Genomic DNA, 18,119 nt, shown 5'->3' on the forward strand with positions numbered 1-18,119 from the left:
TTCAAGGACAAAATTACATGTATTTAAGTATTAGTGGGGACAGTAACATCAGTAATCTAAAAAAAATACACTTTATATACAAAAGTATGTGGACACCCCTTCAAATTAGTGGATTCGGCTATTTCAGCCACACACGTTGCTGACAGATGTATCAAATTTAGCACACAGTCATGTAATCTCCATAGACAAACATTGCCAGTAGAATTGCCTTACTGAAGAGCCCAGTGACTTTCAACATGGCACCGTCATAGGATGCCACCTTATTCAAAATTCTGCCCTGCTAGAGCTGCCTCAGTCAACTGTAAGTGCTGTTATTGTGATGTGGAAACGTCTTGGAGCAACAACGGCTCAGCCGCGAAGTGGTAGGCCACACAAGCTCACATATCGGGACCGCCGAGTGCTGAAGTGCGTAAAAATCGTCTGTCCTCGGTTGTAGCACTCACTACCGAGTTCCAAACTGCCTCTGGAAGCAACGTCAACACAAGAACCGTTCGTTCGTCTGGAACTTCCTGAAATGGGTTTCCATAGTTGAACAATACCAAGGGTCGGCTGGAGTGGTGTAAAGCTCGCCGCAATTGGACTCTGGAGCAGTGGAAACGCGTTCTCTTGAGTGATGAATCAAGCTTCACCATCTGGCACTCTACCTGCCCCAATGCATAGTGCCAACTGTAAGGTTTGGTGAGGAGGAATAATGGTCTGGGGCTGTTTTTCATGGTTCAGGCCCCTTAGTTCCAGTGAAGGGAAATCTTAACACTACAGCATACAATGCCAATCTAGACGATTCTGTGCTTCCAACTTTGTGGCAACAGTTTAGGAAAGGCCCTTTCCTGTTTCAGCATGACAATTCCCCCGTTCACAAAGCGAGGTCCATACAGAAATCGTTTGTCGAGATCGGTGTGGAAGAACTTGACTGGCCTGCACAGAGCCCTGACCTCAACTCCATTGAACACATTTGGGATACAATAACAAGTACATTACATTATAATATCACAAACATGATAACTAAACTAATTATTAATGCTCAGCTATGAAAAGCCAACTGACATATACTCTTGAGTTGCTCCTTCTATAACCACTGTGATTATTATTTTACCCTGCTGGTCATCTATGAACTTTTGAACATCTTGAAGAATGATCTAGCCTTAATGGCCATGTACTCTTATAATCTCCACCGGGCACAGCCAGAAGAGGACTGGCCCACCATTCGTAGGTTCCTGCCTTTCTTGGGAGTTTTTCCTAGCCACCGTGCTTCTACATCAGCATTGCTTGCTCTTTGAGGTGCTGGGTTTCTGTATAAGCACTTTGTGGCATCTGCTGATGTAAAAAGGGCTTTATAAATACATTTGATTGATTGATTAAAGTCAATCAATATACTGTTGAGGGTCAAAAATAGGGGGTTAAATACATGGCAAAAAAAGATGATCTTTCTTATATCTCTCTGATATAGGACAGACACTTCAGAACAAACTTCCTTTAGATTTTTTTAGGACTATCTGTTGTTCCATGTAGTGAATCTGATATTCAATGCATTTGTATGGGCTAATAGCAGTAAGGCTAATATATTTTTGGAATACTTCAAGGCATCTTAAAATTACAAATCTAATAGCTAAATGATCCTTGGTATGACCTTCTTAAAAAATTCCATATAGCTTAGTAGATCCCAGCTTAGACAGGGTTACCCTGTGGACGTGTTTGGTGTCTCGTATTTTCTATACTTCAACAGTGAAGTAAATCGTAAGCTTTTTTTACCCCTTTTTCTCCCCAATTGATAGTTACCGTCTTGTCTCATCGCTGCAACTCCCGTACGAACTCGGGAGAGGCGAAGGTCGAGAGCCATACGTCCTCTGAATCATTTTTTGACAGCAGCATTCAAACCTTTGAGCGACCGACAAAATTCACATAGAAATGTAAGTTATAGATCGGCTAATTCCCATTGAAAAGACATTTTACAAATTTTCTCAATCGCTTTGGCTCAATTCTCGAATTAGAATATATATTTTTTAAAACAATAAATTCAAATCTCTGAACAATTAGTTTCTTGTTCACACCAGATTTGAATTTCTTATTAATTTAAGCAAATTGCACGTGTTTTGCCATGTGTGCAAAAGAGCAAGTACAATTGTCTACAATTTGCACAATAACTACTAAGTGCACATGGCTGATCAAAATTGGCGAGTTGATTCTCAGTGAAATTGTCTTCACAACTTCTAAACATTCTTTCAATGTGTGAGCCGTCACATGCAAAATGATCCATTCAATTATCAAAATCAGTCAGACATACATGTATATTCCATAAATATCTAGGACATGGAATATTTGTGATGTCTGCTAAATTGGCAAATTACCTGTCAGGTGACATAGTAATGAAACAGGAATCACAATCTTACCAATCAACCAATCAAGTTTGGAAGCATATATATGGAGCTTGCCCACAGCACGATCACTACCATTTTGGAACATCACAACCCTGAACAGCAGCTACATGCTCGTGGAAGAGAAATAAGGTGTAAGAATGTGTGCTGGTGGTGTTAGGGGAAGACATAATAAAGGAAGAGGTAGAAGGCAAAGAATAAGAGTCCCTGATAAAATCAGAGCCACAGTTGTGGACCGTGTCATAAACCATGGTCTTACAATGGAAGAGGCTGGTCAGAGAGTCCAGCCTAATGTAAACAGGTCCACAGTGTCATAAACCATGGTCTTACAATGGAAGAGACTGGTCAGAGAGTACAGCCTAATGTAAACAGGTCCACAGTGTCATAAACCACAGTCTTACAATGGAAGAGGCTGGTCGGAGAGTACAGCCTAATGTAAAACAGGTCCACAGTGTCATAAACCACAGTCTTACAATGGAAGAGGCTGGTCAGAGAGTACAGCCTAATGTAAACAGGTCCACAGTGTCATAAACCACAGTCTTACAATGGAAGAGGCTGGTCAGAGAGTACAGCCTAATGTAAAACAGGTCCACAGTGTCATCAATTGTGTAAACATTCTGTAGGGAAAACAGGTCAATATGTACTCATTCTTTACAATTTGTTACAGCACTTCATTCACAACAATACAGAAACTATTGTAAAGGTAAATGCAAGTCTGAGAAACACAATGTACCATAAGATATGTATGAGGAATATACAGAATATTCAGCAAGAACAAGACATTTGCAACAGGGTCATAGCCAACAATTCCATCAGGCTAAGAGAGATCTAATGTACAATCATAAATGACAACAATATCTTCGCAAATCTCAATTCTGTCAGTTTTGAAAAAAAATCGAATGACTATGAAACAACTCCACAAGGTGCCATTTGAGAGGAATAGTGTAGGAGCTGTGGTACCAGGAAGTCCAGGTAGGAGCTGTGGTACCAGGAAGTCCAGGTAGGAGCTGTGGTACCAGGATGTCCAGGTAGGAGCTGTGGTACCAGGAAGTCCAGGTAGGAGCTGTGGTACCAGGAAGTCCAGGTAGGAGCTGTGGTACCAGGAAGTCCAGGTAGGAGCTGTGGTACCAGGAAGTCCAGGTAGGAGCTGTGGTACCAGGAAGTCCAGGTAGGAGCTGTGGTACCAGGATGTCCAGCTAGGAGCTGTGGTACCAGGAAGTCCAGGTAGGAGCTGTGGTACCAGGAAGTCCAGGTAGGAGCTGTGGTACCAGGAAGTCCAGGTAGGAGCTGTGGTACCAGGATGTCCAGCTAGGAGCTGTGGTACCAGTATGTCCAGGTAGGAGCTGTGGTACCAGGAAGTCCAGGTAGGAGCTGTGGTACCAGGATGTCCAGCTAGGAGCTGTGGTACCAGTATGTCCAGGTAGGAGCTGTGGTACCAGGTAAGGGCTGTGGTACCAGTATGTCCAGGTGGGAGCTGTGGTACCAGGATGTCCAGCTAGGAGCTGTGGTACCAGGATGTCCAGGTAGGAGCTGTGGTACCAGGAAGTCCAGGTAGGAGCTGTGGTACCAGGATGTCCAGGTAGGAGCTGTGGTACCAGTATGTCCAGGTAGGAGCTGTGGTACCAGTATGTCCAGGTAGGAGCTGTGGTACCAGGATGTCCAGGTAGGAGATGTGGTACCAGTATGTCCAGGTAGGAGCTGTGGTACCAGGATGTCCAGGTAGGAGCTGTGGTACCAGTATGTCCAGGTAGGAGCTGTGGTACCAGTATGTCCAGGTAGGAGCTGTGGTACCAGGTAGGAGCTGTGGTACCAGTATGTCCAGGTGGGAGCTGTGGTACCAGGATTTCCAGGTAGGAGCTGTGGTACCAGGATATCCAGGTAGGAGCTGTGGTACCAGTATGTCCAGGTAGGAGCTGTGGTACCAGGATGTCCAGGTAGGAGCTGCGGTACCAGGATGACCAGATAAACCATTGGTGTGAACATGGTATATTATACAGGGAGTTTTACTGTACTTCAGTGATGCCTGTACATACTTATTGAAGTTGTAGATACCCATAAGAACAGGAAACATTTCTACTTTACTAAACTGTCTGATTGTAGAATAGGCTGTAAAACTAACTTTATATTTTGTTTCTGTGTTACTATATAAAGAATAATGGAGCTGGAAGGACATGAAATTACCCACATTCTTGATTTTGTGGAAGAGGCTGGGTTCAATCTGGCCAAAGGCAGGAGACGTGACCACAATCTCATTGGACACCGAGCCACAATTGGCACACCAGGCCAACGTGGGGGCAATATTACAATGTGTGCTGCCATTTCTGAGAATGGTGTGAGCACACATATTCCACACATTGGGCCCTATAACAACCAACTTCTCCTGGCCTTCCTATATGCACTTTACAGAGACCTAACACCAGAACACCAAAGAGGTTTAGTTTGACCAGATCTGCCAAATGATGTAATTGTGTAGGATAATGTCAGCTTCCACCGTACCAACATTGTTAGGGAATGGTTTGCTGCGCATGAAAGGATAATGGAGGTCCTTCCACCATCTTCCCCATTCCTGAATTCGACAGAACAGTTTTTTTCAGCATGGAGGTGGAAAGTATATGACTATCGGGAACAAGATCAGATGTTTCTGTAAGATGCCATGAATGTTGCTTGTGAGGACGTCACAGGTGATCATTGAAAGGGATGGTTGCACCACGCAAGGAGATTTTTCCCCCGGTGCATCGCAAGGGAAAACATCAGATGTGATGTTTATGATAATCTCTGGCCAGACCAACAAGAGCGACAGGACGTCCACCAAGAAGATGGGAAGCTGTAGTGTTACTGTCACGTCCTGACCATAGAGAGCTCTTATTTTCTATGGTAGAGTAGGTCAGGGCGTGACTGGTGGGTTTATCTAGTTTATTTATTTCTATGTTGGGTTCTAGTTTATTTTTTCTATGTTGGGGTTTTTGTATCGGGGATCATATTTAAGTAGTTGTTTTTCCCACCGGTGTTTGTGGGAGATTATTTTTGACAGTTACGTACTGTGAGGAGGTACAACTTATTGTTTTTTACAGAACTACCGCAGGTTTTTTCATTGATGCATTTTTTGGGGGTTTTGCATGGATGTCCTTTTGTGGCAAATTTTCTGTTCACTATATATGACTTTAAATGTAAGATATGTAAAAATGGACATGCAAATGTGAATTTTCTGTTTACATGTAACACATTGCTACAAAAATAAATGTACTGTATACATACACACATATGCATATCCTTTTTCGGTGTAACACAGTATTGACTTTTCCCAGTAAACTTTTACCTACTGTTCAAATCAGCTACACAATAGCATTCAGCTAGACACAACTGCCCTTCTGGTATAGTACAGTAAACTGCCCTTCTGGTATAGTACAGTAAGCTGACCTTCTGGTATAGTACAGTAAACTGACCTTCTGGTATAGTACAGTAAACTGCCCTTCTGGTATAGTACAGTAAACTGACCTTCTGGTATAGTACAGTAAACTGACCTTCTGGTATAGTACAGTAAGCTGACCTTCTGGTATAGTACAGTAAACTGACCTTCTGGTATAGTACAGTAAACTGACCTTCTGGTATAGTACAGTAAACTGACCTTCTGGTATAGTACAGTAAGCTGACCTTCTGGTATAGTACAGTAAACTGCCCTTCTGGTATAGTACAGTAAGCTGACCTTCTGGTATAGTACAGTAAACTGACCTTCTGGTATAGTACAGTAAGCAGTCAGCGTCAACACAAAAGTAGAACAAAACTGATATTTGTACATAAACATTTCCAGGGTTTGAGTGCCATGGTGAAAAAAACATCTAAACATTTTGACCAATAGGGCTCACACGATGACAAAACGTTTCATTTTGGTGGCATTGGCTAATTTACTGACAAAATAATTAGGTTTTGAAGCATGAATTAAATGTTTTGGGTGAGTTACTACATTTTGCAGACATGCAATACATGCAATAGTCTCCCAGTCCCTGCTGCTGAAAAACATCCCAACAGAATGATGCTGCCACCACCATGCTTCACCGTAGGAATGGTGAAGCAATCTTTGTTTCATCAGACCAGAGAATCTTGTTTCTTATGATCTGAGACTCTTTAGGTACCTTTTGGCAAACTCCAAGCGGGCTGTCATGTGCCTTTTACTGAGGAGTGACTTCTGTCTGGCCACTCTACCATAAAGGCCTGATTGGTGGAGTGCTGCAGAGATGGTTGTCCTTCTGGAAGGTTCTTCAATCTCCACAGAGGAACTCTGTCAAAGTGACCACCAGGTTCTTGGTCACCTCCCTGACCAAGGCTCTTCTCCCCTGATTGTTCAGTTTAGCCGGGCGGCCAGCTCTAGGAAGAGACTTGGTTGTTCCAAACTTCTTCTATTTAAGAATGATGGAGACCACTGTGTTCTTGGGGACTTTCAATGCTGCAGAAATGTTTTGGTACCCTTCCCCAGATCTATGCCTCGACACAATCCTGTCTCGGAGCTCTAAGAATAATTTCTTTGACCTCATGGATTGGTTTTTGCTCTGACATGCACTGTTAACTGTGTGACCTTATATAGACAGGTGTGTGCCTTTCCAAATCATGTCCTATCAATTGAATTTACCACAGGTGGCCTCCAATCAAGTTGTAAACATCTCAAGGATTTTTTTAATTTAACCTTTATTTAACTAGGCAAGTCAGTTAAGAACAAATTCTTATTTTCAATGACGGCCTAGGAACAGTGGGTTAACTGCCTTGTTCAGGGGCAGAACAACAGATGTTTACCTTGTCAGCTCGGGGATTCGTTCAAGCAACCTTTCGGTTACTGGCACAACGCTCTAACCACTAGGCTACCTGCCGGGATCATCAATGGAAACAGGATGCACCTGAGCTTAATGTTGAGTCTAATAGCAAAGGGTCTGAAAACTAATGTAAATAAGGTATTTGTTTTTAATACATTTGCAAAAAAAATCTAAACCTGTTTTTGCTTCGTCTTTATAGGGAGAGAATAGAGAATACACACTGGAGAGAAGCCTTACCACTGCTCCCTGTGCGGAAAGAGTTTTAACCTGAGATTGATAAGAATGTTTTTTTAATCCATGTTAGAATAAGGCTGTAACATAACAAAATGTGGAAAAAGGGAAGGGGTCTGAATACTTTCCAAATACACTATATATCCTAGGAATCTTCAAGCTCCCCGTAGTCTCCTCATCAGTGGGAACACAAGCTCCCCGTAGTCTCTTCATCAGTGGGAACACAAGCTCCCCGTAGTCTCTTCATCAGTGGGAACACAAGCCCCCCGTAGTCTCCTCATCAGTGGGAACACAAGCTCCCCGTAGTCTCTTCATTCGTGGGAACACAAGCTCCCCTCTGTCTCTTCATCAGTGGGAACACAAGCTCCCCGCAGTCTCTTCATCAGTGGGAACACAAGCTCCCCGTAGTCTCTTCATCAGTGGGAACACAAGCTCCCCGCAGTCTCTTCATCAGTGGGAACACAAGCTCCCCGCAGTCTCTTCATCAGTGGGAACACAAGCTCCCCGCAGTCTCTTCATCAGTGGGAACACAAGCTCCCCGCAGTCTCTTCATCAGTGGGAACACAAGCTCCCCGTAGTCTCTTCATCAGTGGGAACACAAGCTCCCCTCAGTCTCTTCATCAGTGGGAACACAAGCTCCCCGCAGTCTCTTCATCAGTGGGAACACAAGCTCCCCGCAGTCTCTTCATCAGTGGGAACACAAGCTCCCCGCAGTCTCTTCATCAGTGGGAACACAAGCTCCCCGCAGTCTCTTCATCAGTGGGAACACAAGCTCCCCGTAGTCTCTTCATCAGTGGGAACACAAGCTCCCCGTAGTCTCTTCATCAGTGGGAACACAAGCTCCCCGCAGTCTCTTCATCAGTGGGAACACACATTTATTTTTTTGTCACAGACAACTTTGTCTTGCCAGAAACCCTGAATATTCACCTGTAAATGAACACTTCTGAAAGGTGTCACAGACAGACAGCGTTCCGATGGAGAACAAAAGTGCAGTTGCACCTCTTCAATCCAGCCTCATTTTGAGAATACATGTAGAATCAGAAAATGTGTTGCTAAATGAATGTAAATGCAGGGGTTTATAAAGGTAAAAACAATACTCTTCATACTGTGTTTCAAAGCATCCGTACACTTCAGATGGCACTTCCATAAAGAAGTTAATTACGAACAGGGTAAGGCAGGGTTTCCTAAACTCAGTCCTCAAGGGGAAGATGTTTAGTTTTTTGCCCTAGCACTACACTACTGATTCAAATAATCATCAAGCTTTGATCATTTGAATCAGCTGTGTAGTGTTAGGGCAAAAACCAAAACGTGCCCCCCTTGGGGTCCAGAGGACCGAGTTTGGGAAAGTTCAAAGGTAAGGCGTGTGAACTATCGACTGTTATGAAATCATTAAAATAAACCAGGAAAACATCTTTGCACAGATGGAAGTACAATAAACCTTTATCACAATGTTCACCTTTTTTTCCAGAAAGAAACTTAAATGCAAAAGCAACATTTTTCTGGCACTGTGAACAGTTGGCATTTGTCGGAAAACAAAAACACTGGGGGGGGAAAAACAAACATTTGTTGTCGCCAGTCAACGTCTTTCATAAAGAGGAGCCTCATTGGCAGTCACATGATCACGCAGCAGTAGTGGAACCAATCAGTTGTTGGTTGCAGTAGCAGGTATAATAGTCCTAGCAACGGTCTCCCAACGTATATACACACACAATGTCCGGAAGAACCATTCCCAAGTCTAATTGTAACCAACCTATAAAGTGCTTTCTCAAAGAAAAAAAAATAATTATAATAATCTTTCACGATATCAGTATATCAATTAGGATAGGATTATGTATATATAAAACAAGAGCATCTGGCATAAAAAGTTAAGTTCAGGCACGAGCAGAGAGCTCTCCTCTCCTTTCCTTTGGCGTTTCACTTCTTGAAAGGCGTCAGTCTGCCGATGTTTTGCCAGAAGGTGGTTGCCTTGCGTTTGGGCTCAGCCAGCATGAAGACCTGCTGCTGGGGCACGCTGCTGGGCAGAGATGGCTGCTTCTGACGGAGCAGGAAGTCACAATAGGGCCGGGTCACCGCTGGGGAGAGGAGAACAGAAGGGGGTTAGTAATATCCGTGTCACTGCTGGGGAGAGGAGAACAGAAGGGGGTTAGTAATCTAAGGGTCACTGCTGGGGGAGAGGAGAACAGAGGGGGGTTAGTAATCTCAGCACCCAGAACTAAATCAGGGACTTAATTCTCAACATGCTAATGTCAAGACTGTAACGAGAGACTTAAATGTACAGTACAGTATTTTTTTTGTAGTTCAGTCCTTGAGCTGTTTTATATTATGTCATGTTTCATGTTCTGTGGGGATCCGAGGAAGAACAGCTAATGGGGATCCTAATAAAATACCATTTCAATGTAGACATACAGCACCAGTCAAAAGGCTTGGACACACCTACTCCTTCAAGGGTTTTTCATTATTTTTACTATTTTCTACATTGTAGAATAATAGTGAAGACATCAAAACTATGAAATAACACATATGGAATCATGTAGTAACCAAAAAAAGTGTTAAACAAATCAAAATATAATTTATATTCTTCAAAGTAGCCACCCTTTGCCTTGATGACAGCTTTGCACACTCTTGGCATTCTCTCAACCAGCTTCATCTGTTTTACTCCATGTGTAACACTGTGTTGTTGTATGTTGTCGAACTGCTTTGCTTTATCTTGGCCAGGTCGCAATTGTAAATGAGAACTTGTTCTCAACTTGCCTACCTGGTTAAATAAAGGTGAAATAAAATAAAAAATAAAATCTGGAATGGTTTTCCAACAGTCTTGAAGGAGTTTCCACATATGCTGAGCACTTGTTGGCTGCTTTTCCTTCACTCTGCGGTCCAACTCATCCCAAACCATCTCAATTGGGTTGAGGTCAGGAGATTTTGGAGGCCAGGTCATCTGATGCAGCACCCCATCACTCTCCTTCTTGGTCAAATAGCCCTTACACAGCCTGGAGGTGTGTTGGGTCATTGCCCTGTTGAAAAACAAATTATAGTCCCACTAAGCACAAACCAGATGGGATTGTGTATCGCTGCAGAATACTGTGGTAGCCATGCTGGTTAAGTGTGCCTTGAATTCTAAATAAATCACAGACAGTGTCACCAGCAAAGCACCCCCACACATCACACCACCTCCTCCATGCTTCACAGTGGGAACCACATATGCGTTTACCTACTCTGCATATCACAAAGACACGGCGATTGGAACAAAAAATCTCGAATTTGGACTCATCAGACCAAAGGACGGATTTCCACAGGTCTTGTGCTCGTGTTTCTTGGCCTAAGCAAGTCTCTTCTTCTTATTGGTGTCCTTTAGTAGTGTTTTCTTTGCAGGAATTCGACCGTGAAGAACTGATTCACGCCGTCTCTGAACAGTTGATGTTGAGATGTGTCTGTAACTTGAACTCTGAAGCATTTATTTGGGCTGCAATCTGATATGAAGTTAAATCTAATGAACGTATCCTCGGCAGCAGAGGTAACTCTGGCACTTCCTCTCCTGTGGCGCTCCTCATGAGAGCCAGTTTCATCATAACGCTTGATGGGTTTTGCGACTGCACTTGAAGAAACTTTCAAAGTTCTTGAAATTTTCCAGATTGACTGACCTTCATGTCTTAAAGTAATGATGGACTGTCGTTTCTCTTTTCATATTTGAGCTGTTCTTGCCATAAAATAGACTTGGTCTTTTCTTTTACTAAATAGGGCTGTCTTCTGTATACCACCCCTACCTTGTCACACAACAACACTGATTGGTTCAAACGCATTAAGAAGGAAAGAAATCCAACAATTCAACTTTTAACAAGGCACACCTGTTAATTGAAATGCATTCCAGGTGACTACCTCCAAGAAGCTGGTTGAGAGAATGCCAAGAGTGTGCAAAGCTGTCATCAAGGCAAAGGGTGGCTATTTTAAAGAATCTCAAATATAAAATATATTTTGATTTAACACTTTTTTGGTTACTTCATGATTCCATATGTGTTATTTCATAGTTTTGATGTCTTTATTATTCTACAATGTAGAACATAGTGAAAATAAAGAAAAACCATTGAATGAGTAGGTGTCCAAACTTTTGACTGGTGCTGTAGATGGGGGGGGGGGGGGGATTACGAGTGCATTTCAATCTAAAGAGGCTCATATGAATATTATATTAATAATATTATATTATTACGAACTAAATGTGTAGAAATATAGCCAAACATGTTATCTAAGCTTCTTTAAAAAAATCAATGACACTACACATACCCATCCACACAGCCAAACCTAAAACTCACAAAGGGAAATTGAGTTTTCCTGCCATGCACCCATATTCAGTATAACCCCCTAAGGTCTACATTACCCAGACATACCTTTGGGCTTCCCAGCTGGATGGCTTTTGCAGGCGTTGAGCATGGCCTGTTTCTTCTGGACCTCAGTAATGGAGAATCCTGGAGGTGGAAACCACATAGGTCAAAGGTCAATGTGGATATCACAGATTCATTCTGCCAGTGCCACCCATCAATACCCAGCTTTTTCAGAGTGAACAGAATAACACAAGACCTGATTGTTGGATGAGAAAGTTTCAGTGACATCCATATGCTCTGTTTTCCAGGGGGACCTGACTGGATCAGGGTTAGGAAGGCAGACAGCCTCAGAGCAAGAGCCCACTTTATTTCCAACCACAACCTTCCACACATGCACAGATCCCAGACAAAACCCTGAGACTACGGCTGAGAAGCAAACGGGGCAGCTGAGATGGATTGATGGGCCTTTGCCTGTTGATCTGAGGGAACAATGACACGCTGAGCCATTAGCATACCCTTCTCTTCCTGGTTCTCTGACCACAGCGCCAGCAGCAGTAGAGAGACAGGAGGACCAAACTCACATTTGACTAACAGGAAAGGAAACACAGCCAGTGGCTTTAAGCTGACTAGCAATAACACAGGTCGGCAGTTCATCACATACCTTTTTCAAATGGAGGCAAACTATCATGACAGAGACGGTTAACTGACAGTTATCCTTAATGCAACGGGACGGCGCCTCACCTGTCTCGCGGTCGTGCTGCACCTGCCTCCTCTCGTCCTGGAAGGCTCGGAGCCAGCGTTGTTTCTGCTCAGGCTTCTTGGCACACAGCAGGTGGACCTCGTCCCCCGCCAGCGAGCGCAGTTTCAGAGCGTTCTTCACCGACACGTTGAAGTCCTTCTCCTTCCCGTCCTCCACATCCACCACCTCCATCTGGTCCATGTCCATACGACCCTTATAGTACAGCATGTCCCTGCGCAGGAGGTCCTGTAAGAACCATACAGATACCATATAATATTATACTACTAGTACACCGTATCTCTGTTCTATACTAATGTTACTAACCCTTATAATACAACATGTCCCTGTGCAGGAGGTCCTGTAAGAACCATACAGATACCATATAATATTATACTACTAGTACACCGTATCTCTGTTCTATAGTAATGTTACTAACCCTTATAATACAACATGTCCCTGTGCAGGAGGTCCTGTAAGAACCATAGACATACCACACTAACAGGAGGTCCTAGAGGGATACAGGGACCTGTTACTAACCCTAACAGTACAGCATGTCCCTGTGCAGGAGGTCCTGTAAGAAGCATAGATATACCACACTAACAGGAGGTCCTAGAGGGATACAGGGACCTGTTACTAACCCTAACAGTACAGCATGTCCCTGTGCAGGAGGTCCTAGAGGGATACAGGGACCTGTTACTAACCCTAAGGCGTACGTGGTCAGGGAAGGGTTGGAGTTTTTAACAGCGTTGCTCACCTTTTTGCAGTGGACCATCTGGTGGTCGAAGAGGAAGAACATGCGCTGCTGGCTCTTAGCCTGAGGCTGGGAGATCTTCGTCAGCTCTCCAGAGAAGATCAGATCTGAACTTCTACTGAGGATATCTTCTCCCTGACCATGTTCAAACCCACACAAGAAATATATGTTAGCGCCTGCAGAGATACGGGGGGGCATGAGATATAGAGACTGTTCAGCCAAAAGATGTGTATTGTATAGCTAGGGCCCAGAGTTGGTCCTGACTAAATGACTTCAGGCGTTGTTTCCAGATCAAGTCACCTGGTCAGAAAACCTGATCCCTAGTCATGGATTCTGTTCCATGACCCATGATGCACTGTTCCTCACCTCCCAGTCCTCTATGGAGCGCTGCCATTGGGCGATCTTGTCGATGTTCTCCAGGCGTCGCTTCCTCTCGTTGATCAGCCTGGCCACGTTCTTCATGGCGTTCAAGGCAGCCTCCACGTCCTTATAGTCCCTGATCCCAGAACAGATGACCCCGTTAGACTTTATTTACTTTCTCTCTCTCTCACATCACACTGTATCTTATAAAAGCTTTGTTTTATATAAAAGTCACTAATATGGCTGCCAATTTACAATCTGAGAATAACTAAATACACTATCAGTGTCAATACTGCTGCTGTAAGCGTAGATATAGATTAGATTATACAGTAGAATGTGTGTGCTGGTTTACAGTACCTGTGCTGGGGGTTGGTGTATTTCAGTAGCTCGGCCAGCTGCAGAGGGTACTTGCAGATCTTCTGGACGGGCGTTAGCAGGAACCCATCCAGCGAGATGTCAATCATCTTCTGGAGCAGACGACAAGCCTCGAAGAAGAACACATACTTGTTGGTCTTCATCCGCCGGGACAACTGCACACAGGCGTTGGGGTGGTTGTTACAGTACTCCGAGTAAATCTGGAAGCCTGTTTGCTGAGGAGGGAGGAGGAGGAGGAGGAGGAGACGGGAAGCGTTAAGATGGCGGTTTGAAATGGTGAAAATTAAGCTTGGGCTCTAGAGAGGTTTCTTGACTTGGATCCCTAACATAAACTGCTGGTGATCCCTTCTACATTTTGGAAAACAGTAAATGCACTGAAGCGTACAAATTCCTCTTCTTCCCTGCCGAAGACAGTTCTGTCTGACTCTGGTATCCTAACTGAGAAGAATGGGATAAGTGATGCCGTAGGAGCCAAATAGGTCCTGTTGTATATTAGCATGTTTCCAATTCATGATGCATTTCTGTTGTATGTGCGTTTGCCATTAATCCCCTGTCAAGTGTGTGTTCCCCCTCTACAGGCCGATGGAGAATACAGTTAAAAGTGCAGACAAGCTCCGAGGGCAACTGGGAGGGACTGGAATGGAAGCACACAGCATTTACACTTTTGTTTACCATGCTGTATGTTTCTTTCGTTTTGAATGATCAGAATTCATTCTGGTAGAATTTTCTTTACATTTTGTATCCAGAAGAACGACAAATGAATGGATTATGATTTTTCAAATCAAATCAAAGTTTATTCGTCACGTGCGCCGAATACAACAGGTCAAAAGGAACCTTACAGTGAAATGCTTACTTACAGGCTCTAACCAATAGTGCAAAAAAGGTATTAGATGAACAATAGGTAAGTAAAGAAATAAAACAACAGTAAAAAGACAGGCTATATACAGTAGCGAGGCTATATACAGTAGCGAGGCTATATACAGTAGCGAGGCTATAAAAGTAGCGAGGCTACATACAGACACCGGTCAGTCAGGCTGATTGAGGTAGTATGTACATGTAGATATGATTAAAGTGACTATGTATATATGATGAACAGAGAGTAGCAGTAGCGTAAAAGAGGGGTTGGTGGGTGGCGGGTGGTGGGACGCAATGCAGATAGCCCAGTTTGCCAATTAGCCAACTTGAATCAAACTCTGGACATTGGATTTGTCTGCGTCAAGACTAACATTTCACCTCCATGGTGGCTAAAGGATTAGAATGGAAATTGGGACAATTCTATTGGACAATTTAGCCACTACAGATGCTTTTAGTTTGCATTTTATCTCGGCAAGCTTTTTATTTGAAAGAAACAGTGGTTTAATTGACTCTGGTCAGTCAATCGAATGCTCTTCCCTTTGCCTGCCTCTAGCTGACTCAACGGTTAACCCATCAACTTTTATTTCATTTCAACAATTTACTATCTGTGATGTGCTTGACGCCTTGTTTAAGATTGATGTAAAAAAAATATATAATCCCTTAGGGCAGATATGATTGATCCATTTTTAGCTGCAGTACTCTGCCTCCCTGATTGCTGAATCATTAACCCAGATTTTTAACCTGATCATTATATCTGGTACTATCCCCAAGCATTGGATGACGACCCATGTACTCCACCTAACCTAACCATTATATCTGGTACTATCCCCAAGGATTGGATGACGACCCATGTAGTCCACCTAACCTGACCATTATATCTGGTACTATCCCCAAGGATTGGAAGACGACCCATGTACTCCCCCTTCACAAAGGCGGTGACCCTTGTGACCTAAATAATTATCCCTCTATTTCTAAACTTTCTTGCCTAGCTAAAATATTAGAATCCTTGATTCATTCTCAGCTAAAATCTTTCTTATCTTTGAAATGTAATCTAAACGTACATCAGTCAGGTTTTAGACCAGGTCATCTCTGCTGCATCCCTAGTTATAAATGATGTGGTTAATGGATAAAAGGCAACGTTGTGCTGCCCTCTTCATCTTCACTGCTAATTCAAAGCCTTTCCTCAATTGGCCTAGACCAGGCTGCATGGTTGAAAAATTACTTGACCGATAGAACACAATGTGTATCTACTGATGGTGTCAAATCAGGTTTCCTGGATATTACGAAAGGTGTCCCGCAGGGGTCGATTCTGGGTCCTGTACCTTTTACTGTTTATATGAACAAAATCAACTTGTCTGTAAACAACTGTAACCTGCACTTGTATACCGATGATAGTGTTGTATATGCTATTGCCCCCACGGTTGACCAGGCTCTATCTGAACTACAGTCTGCCTTCATTGTACTTTGGATGGTGTCCTTATTGCTTGTGTCCCTGCTTAAAAATATCTGGACATCTAGATAGATGAAAAGCTGTCTTTTAAAAAGCATATTGATGAGTTAGTAAAAGAAACTGAGAATAAAAATGGGCTTCTTCTAAAGAAATAGGTCCTGCCTCTCGCTTAATAGTAGAAAACAGATTATTCAGTAGACATTCCTATCAGTCCTAGACTATGGTGACATCATCTACAAGAGCGCACCTGCCATTTCATTAAAGCCATTAGATGCAGTTTAACATAGAGCATTGTGCTTTATTATGGGTAACAGTTTTAGTACTCATCACTGCATTCCTCTGTGATGTCAGCACTGCACTCTCTACCAGAAAGTCAGTTGGCCCTCTGTGATGTCATCACTGCATTCTCTACCAGAAAGTTAGTTGGCCCTCTGTGATGTCATCACTGCATTCTCTACCAGAAAGTCAGTTGGCCCTCTGTGATGTCATCACTGCATTCTCTACCAGAAAGTTAGTTGGCCCTCTGTGATGTCACGTAGGTTGATACATTGCTATGCTTTCATTTATAAAGCCCTTTTATAAAAAGTTCCACTGTCCCTAATATCTTTAGCAAACTTTAGACATACAACTTACCACACCTGGTCTCAGGGATGTTTAACTCAAACAATTCCTTTGATTGAGGATCTTATAATTGATGAATGAGATGTTCTGGTGCCTCTAGGTTAATTCAGAAAGATAATTGAGGACCTGATTATTGATGAATGTGTTTGTTCTGGTGCCTCTAGGTCAATTCAGAAAGATAATTGAGGACCTTTTAACTGATGCATGTGTTTGTTCTTTATAACCGTGTTTTTCTTTCTGCTTGCATTTTGTATTTATATTTTCTGGAATTCAGGGCTCATCTGTAAAAGAGACCTTGGTCTCAGTGTGACTCCCTGATAAAATAAATTAAATAAATAAATTAAATAAATACTAAAGCATGTATAATAATATAGTAATGTGGGGCATCATAGACCACAATCAAAGTACACATTCATTTAACCTGTCACGTACGCCTATGTATTCACCATATTGTTATTTATTTTGCTCCTTTGCACCCCTGTACACAGCCCATCTGTAAATAGCCCATCCAACTACCTCATCCCCATACGGTATTTATTTATTTATTTTGCTTCTTTGCACCCCAGTACCGCTACTTGCACACTCATCTTCTGCACATCAATCACCCCAGTGTTTAATTTGCCATACTGTAATAATTTTGCCACTATGGTCTATTTATTGCCTTACCTCCCTTATCCTACCTCATTTGCACACACTGTATATAGACTTTCTCTATTGTATTATTGACTGTATGTTTGTTTATTCCATGTGTAACTCTGTTGTTGTCTGTGTCGCACTGCTTTGCTTTATCTTGGCCAGGTCGCAGTTGTAAATGAGAACTTGAACTTAACTAGCCTACCGGGTTAAATAAAGGTGAAATAAAATTAAATAAATGTGATGTTTCTGACAGCGTTACATAGCGTTATGCAGGCCATATGACACAGGTCATATGACACAGGTCAGGTGAAGTCAGTGTCACAGTGTGTTGAACAGTACTCACATGTTCCAGGAAGCAGGAGCCGATCTCGCTGAGGTGCGGCTGCTCCTTGTTGAACCTCTTCTCCAGACCTTTCAGGAACCTTTTCTGGAAGCGGTAGATGTCCTCGATGTTCCCGAAGATACACAGCAGCTGCTCCTCTGTGAACATGTCTATCCTCTTACGGCACTGCTTGATGTAACCCTGAGAGGAACCGTAGACCCATGTAGTAAATCATACAGAGGTATACCTGATTTTACTCTGTCAAATATGTTAAGAATTCCTAGAAATAATT

The 18,119-nt window shown here is 42.9% G+C and overlaps 1 protein-coding gene across 5 annotated transcripts in view; it reads right to left on the reverse strand.

The window, feature by feature from the left end:
* Positions 1-8,817: 8,817 nt before the first annotated feature.
* The window catches only part of LOC115195364 (rho guanine nucleotide exchange factor 4), a 123,464-nt gene continuing 114,162 nt past the window's right edge, over positions 8,818-18,119 (reverse strand). For all 5 annotated transcript variants that reach the window (XM_029755156.1, XM_029755155.1, XM_029755154.1 and 2 more), the window contains 7 exons: positions 17,849-18,028; positions 13,926-14,158; positions 13,575-13,704; positions 13,212-13,343; positions 12,460-12,703; positions 11,785-11,862; positions 8,818-9,477 (listed from right to left, as the gene is read on the reverse strand). In XM_029755156.1, the coding sequence (XP_029611016.1) occupies positions 9,320-9,477; positions 11,785-11,862; positions 12,460-12,703; positions 13,212-13,343; positions 13,575-13,704; positions 13,926-14,158; positions 17,849-18,028 (1,155 nt within the window). In that variant the 3' untranslated portion in view covers positions 8,818-9,319. The remainder of the gene's footprint in view (positions 9,478-11,784; positions 11,863-12,459; positions 12,704-13,211; positions 13,344-13,574; positions 13,705-13,925; positions 14,159-17,848; positions 18,029-18,119) is intronic.

Source organism: Salmo trutta, chromosome 6 (assembly GCF_901001165.1).
Source record: "Salmo trutta chromosome 6, fSalTru1.1, whole genome shotgun sequence".
Classification (NCBI taxonomy): domain Eukaryota; kingdom Metazoa; phylum Chordata; class Actinopteri; order Salmoniformes; family Salmonidae; genus Salmo; species Salmo trutta.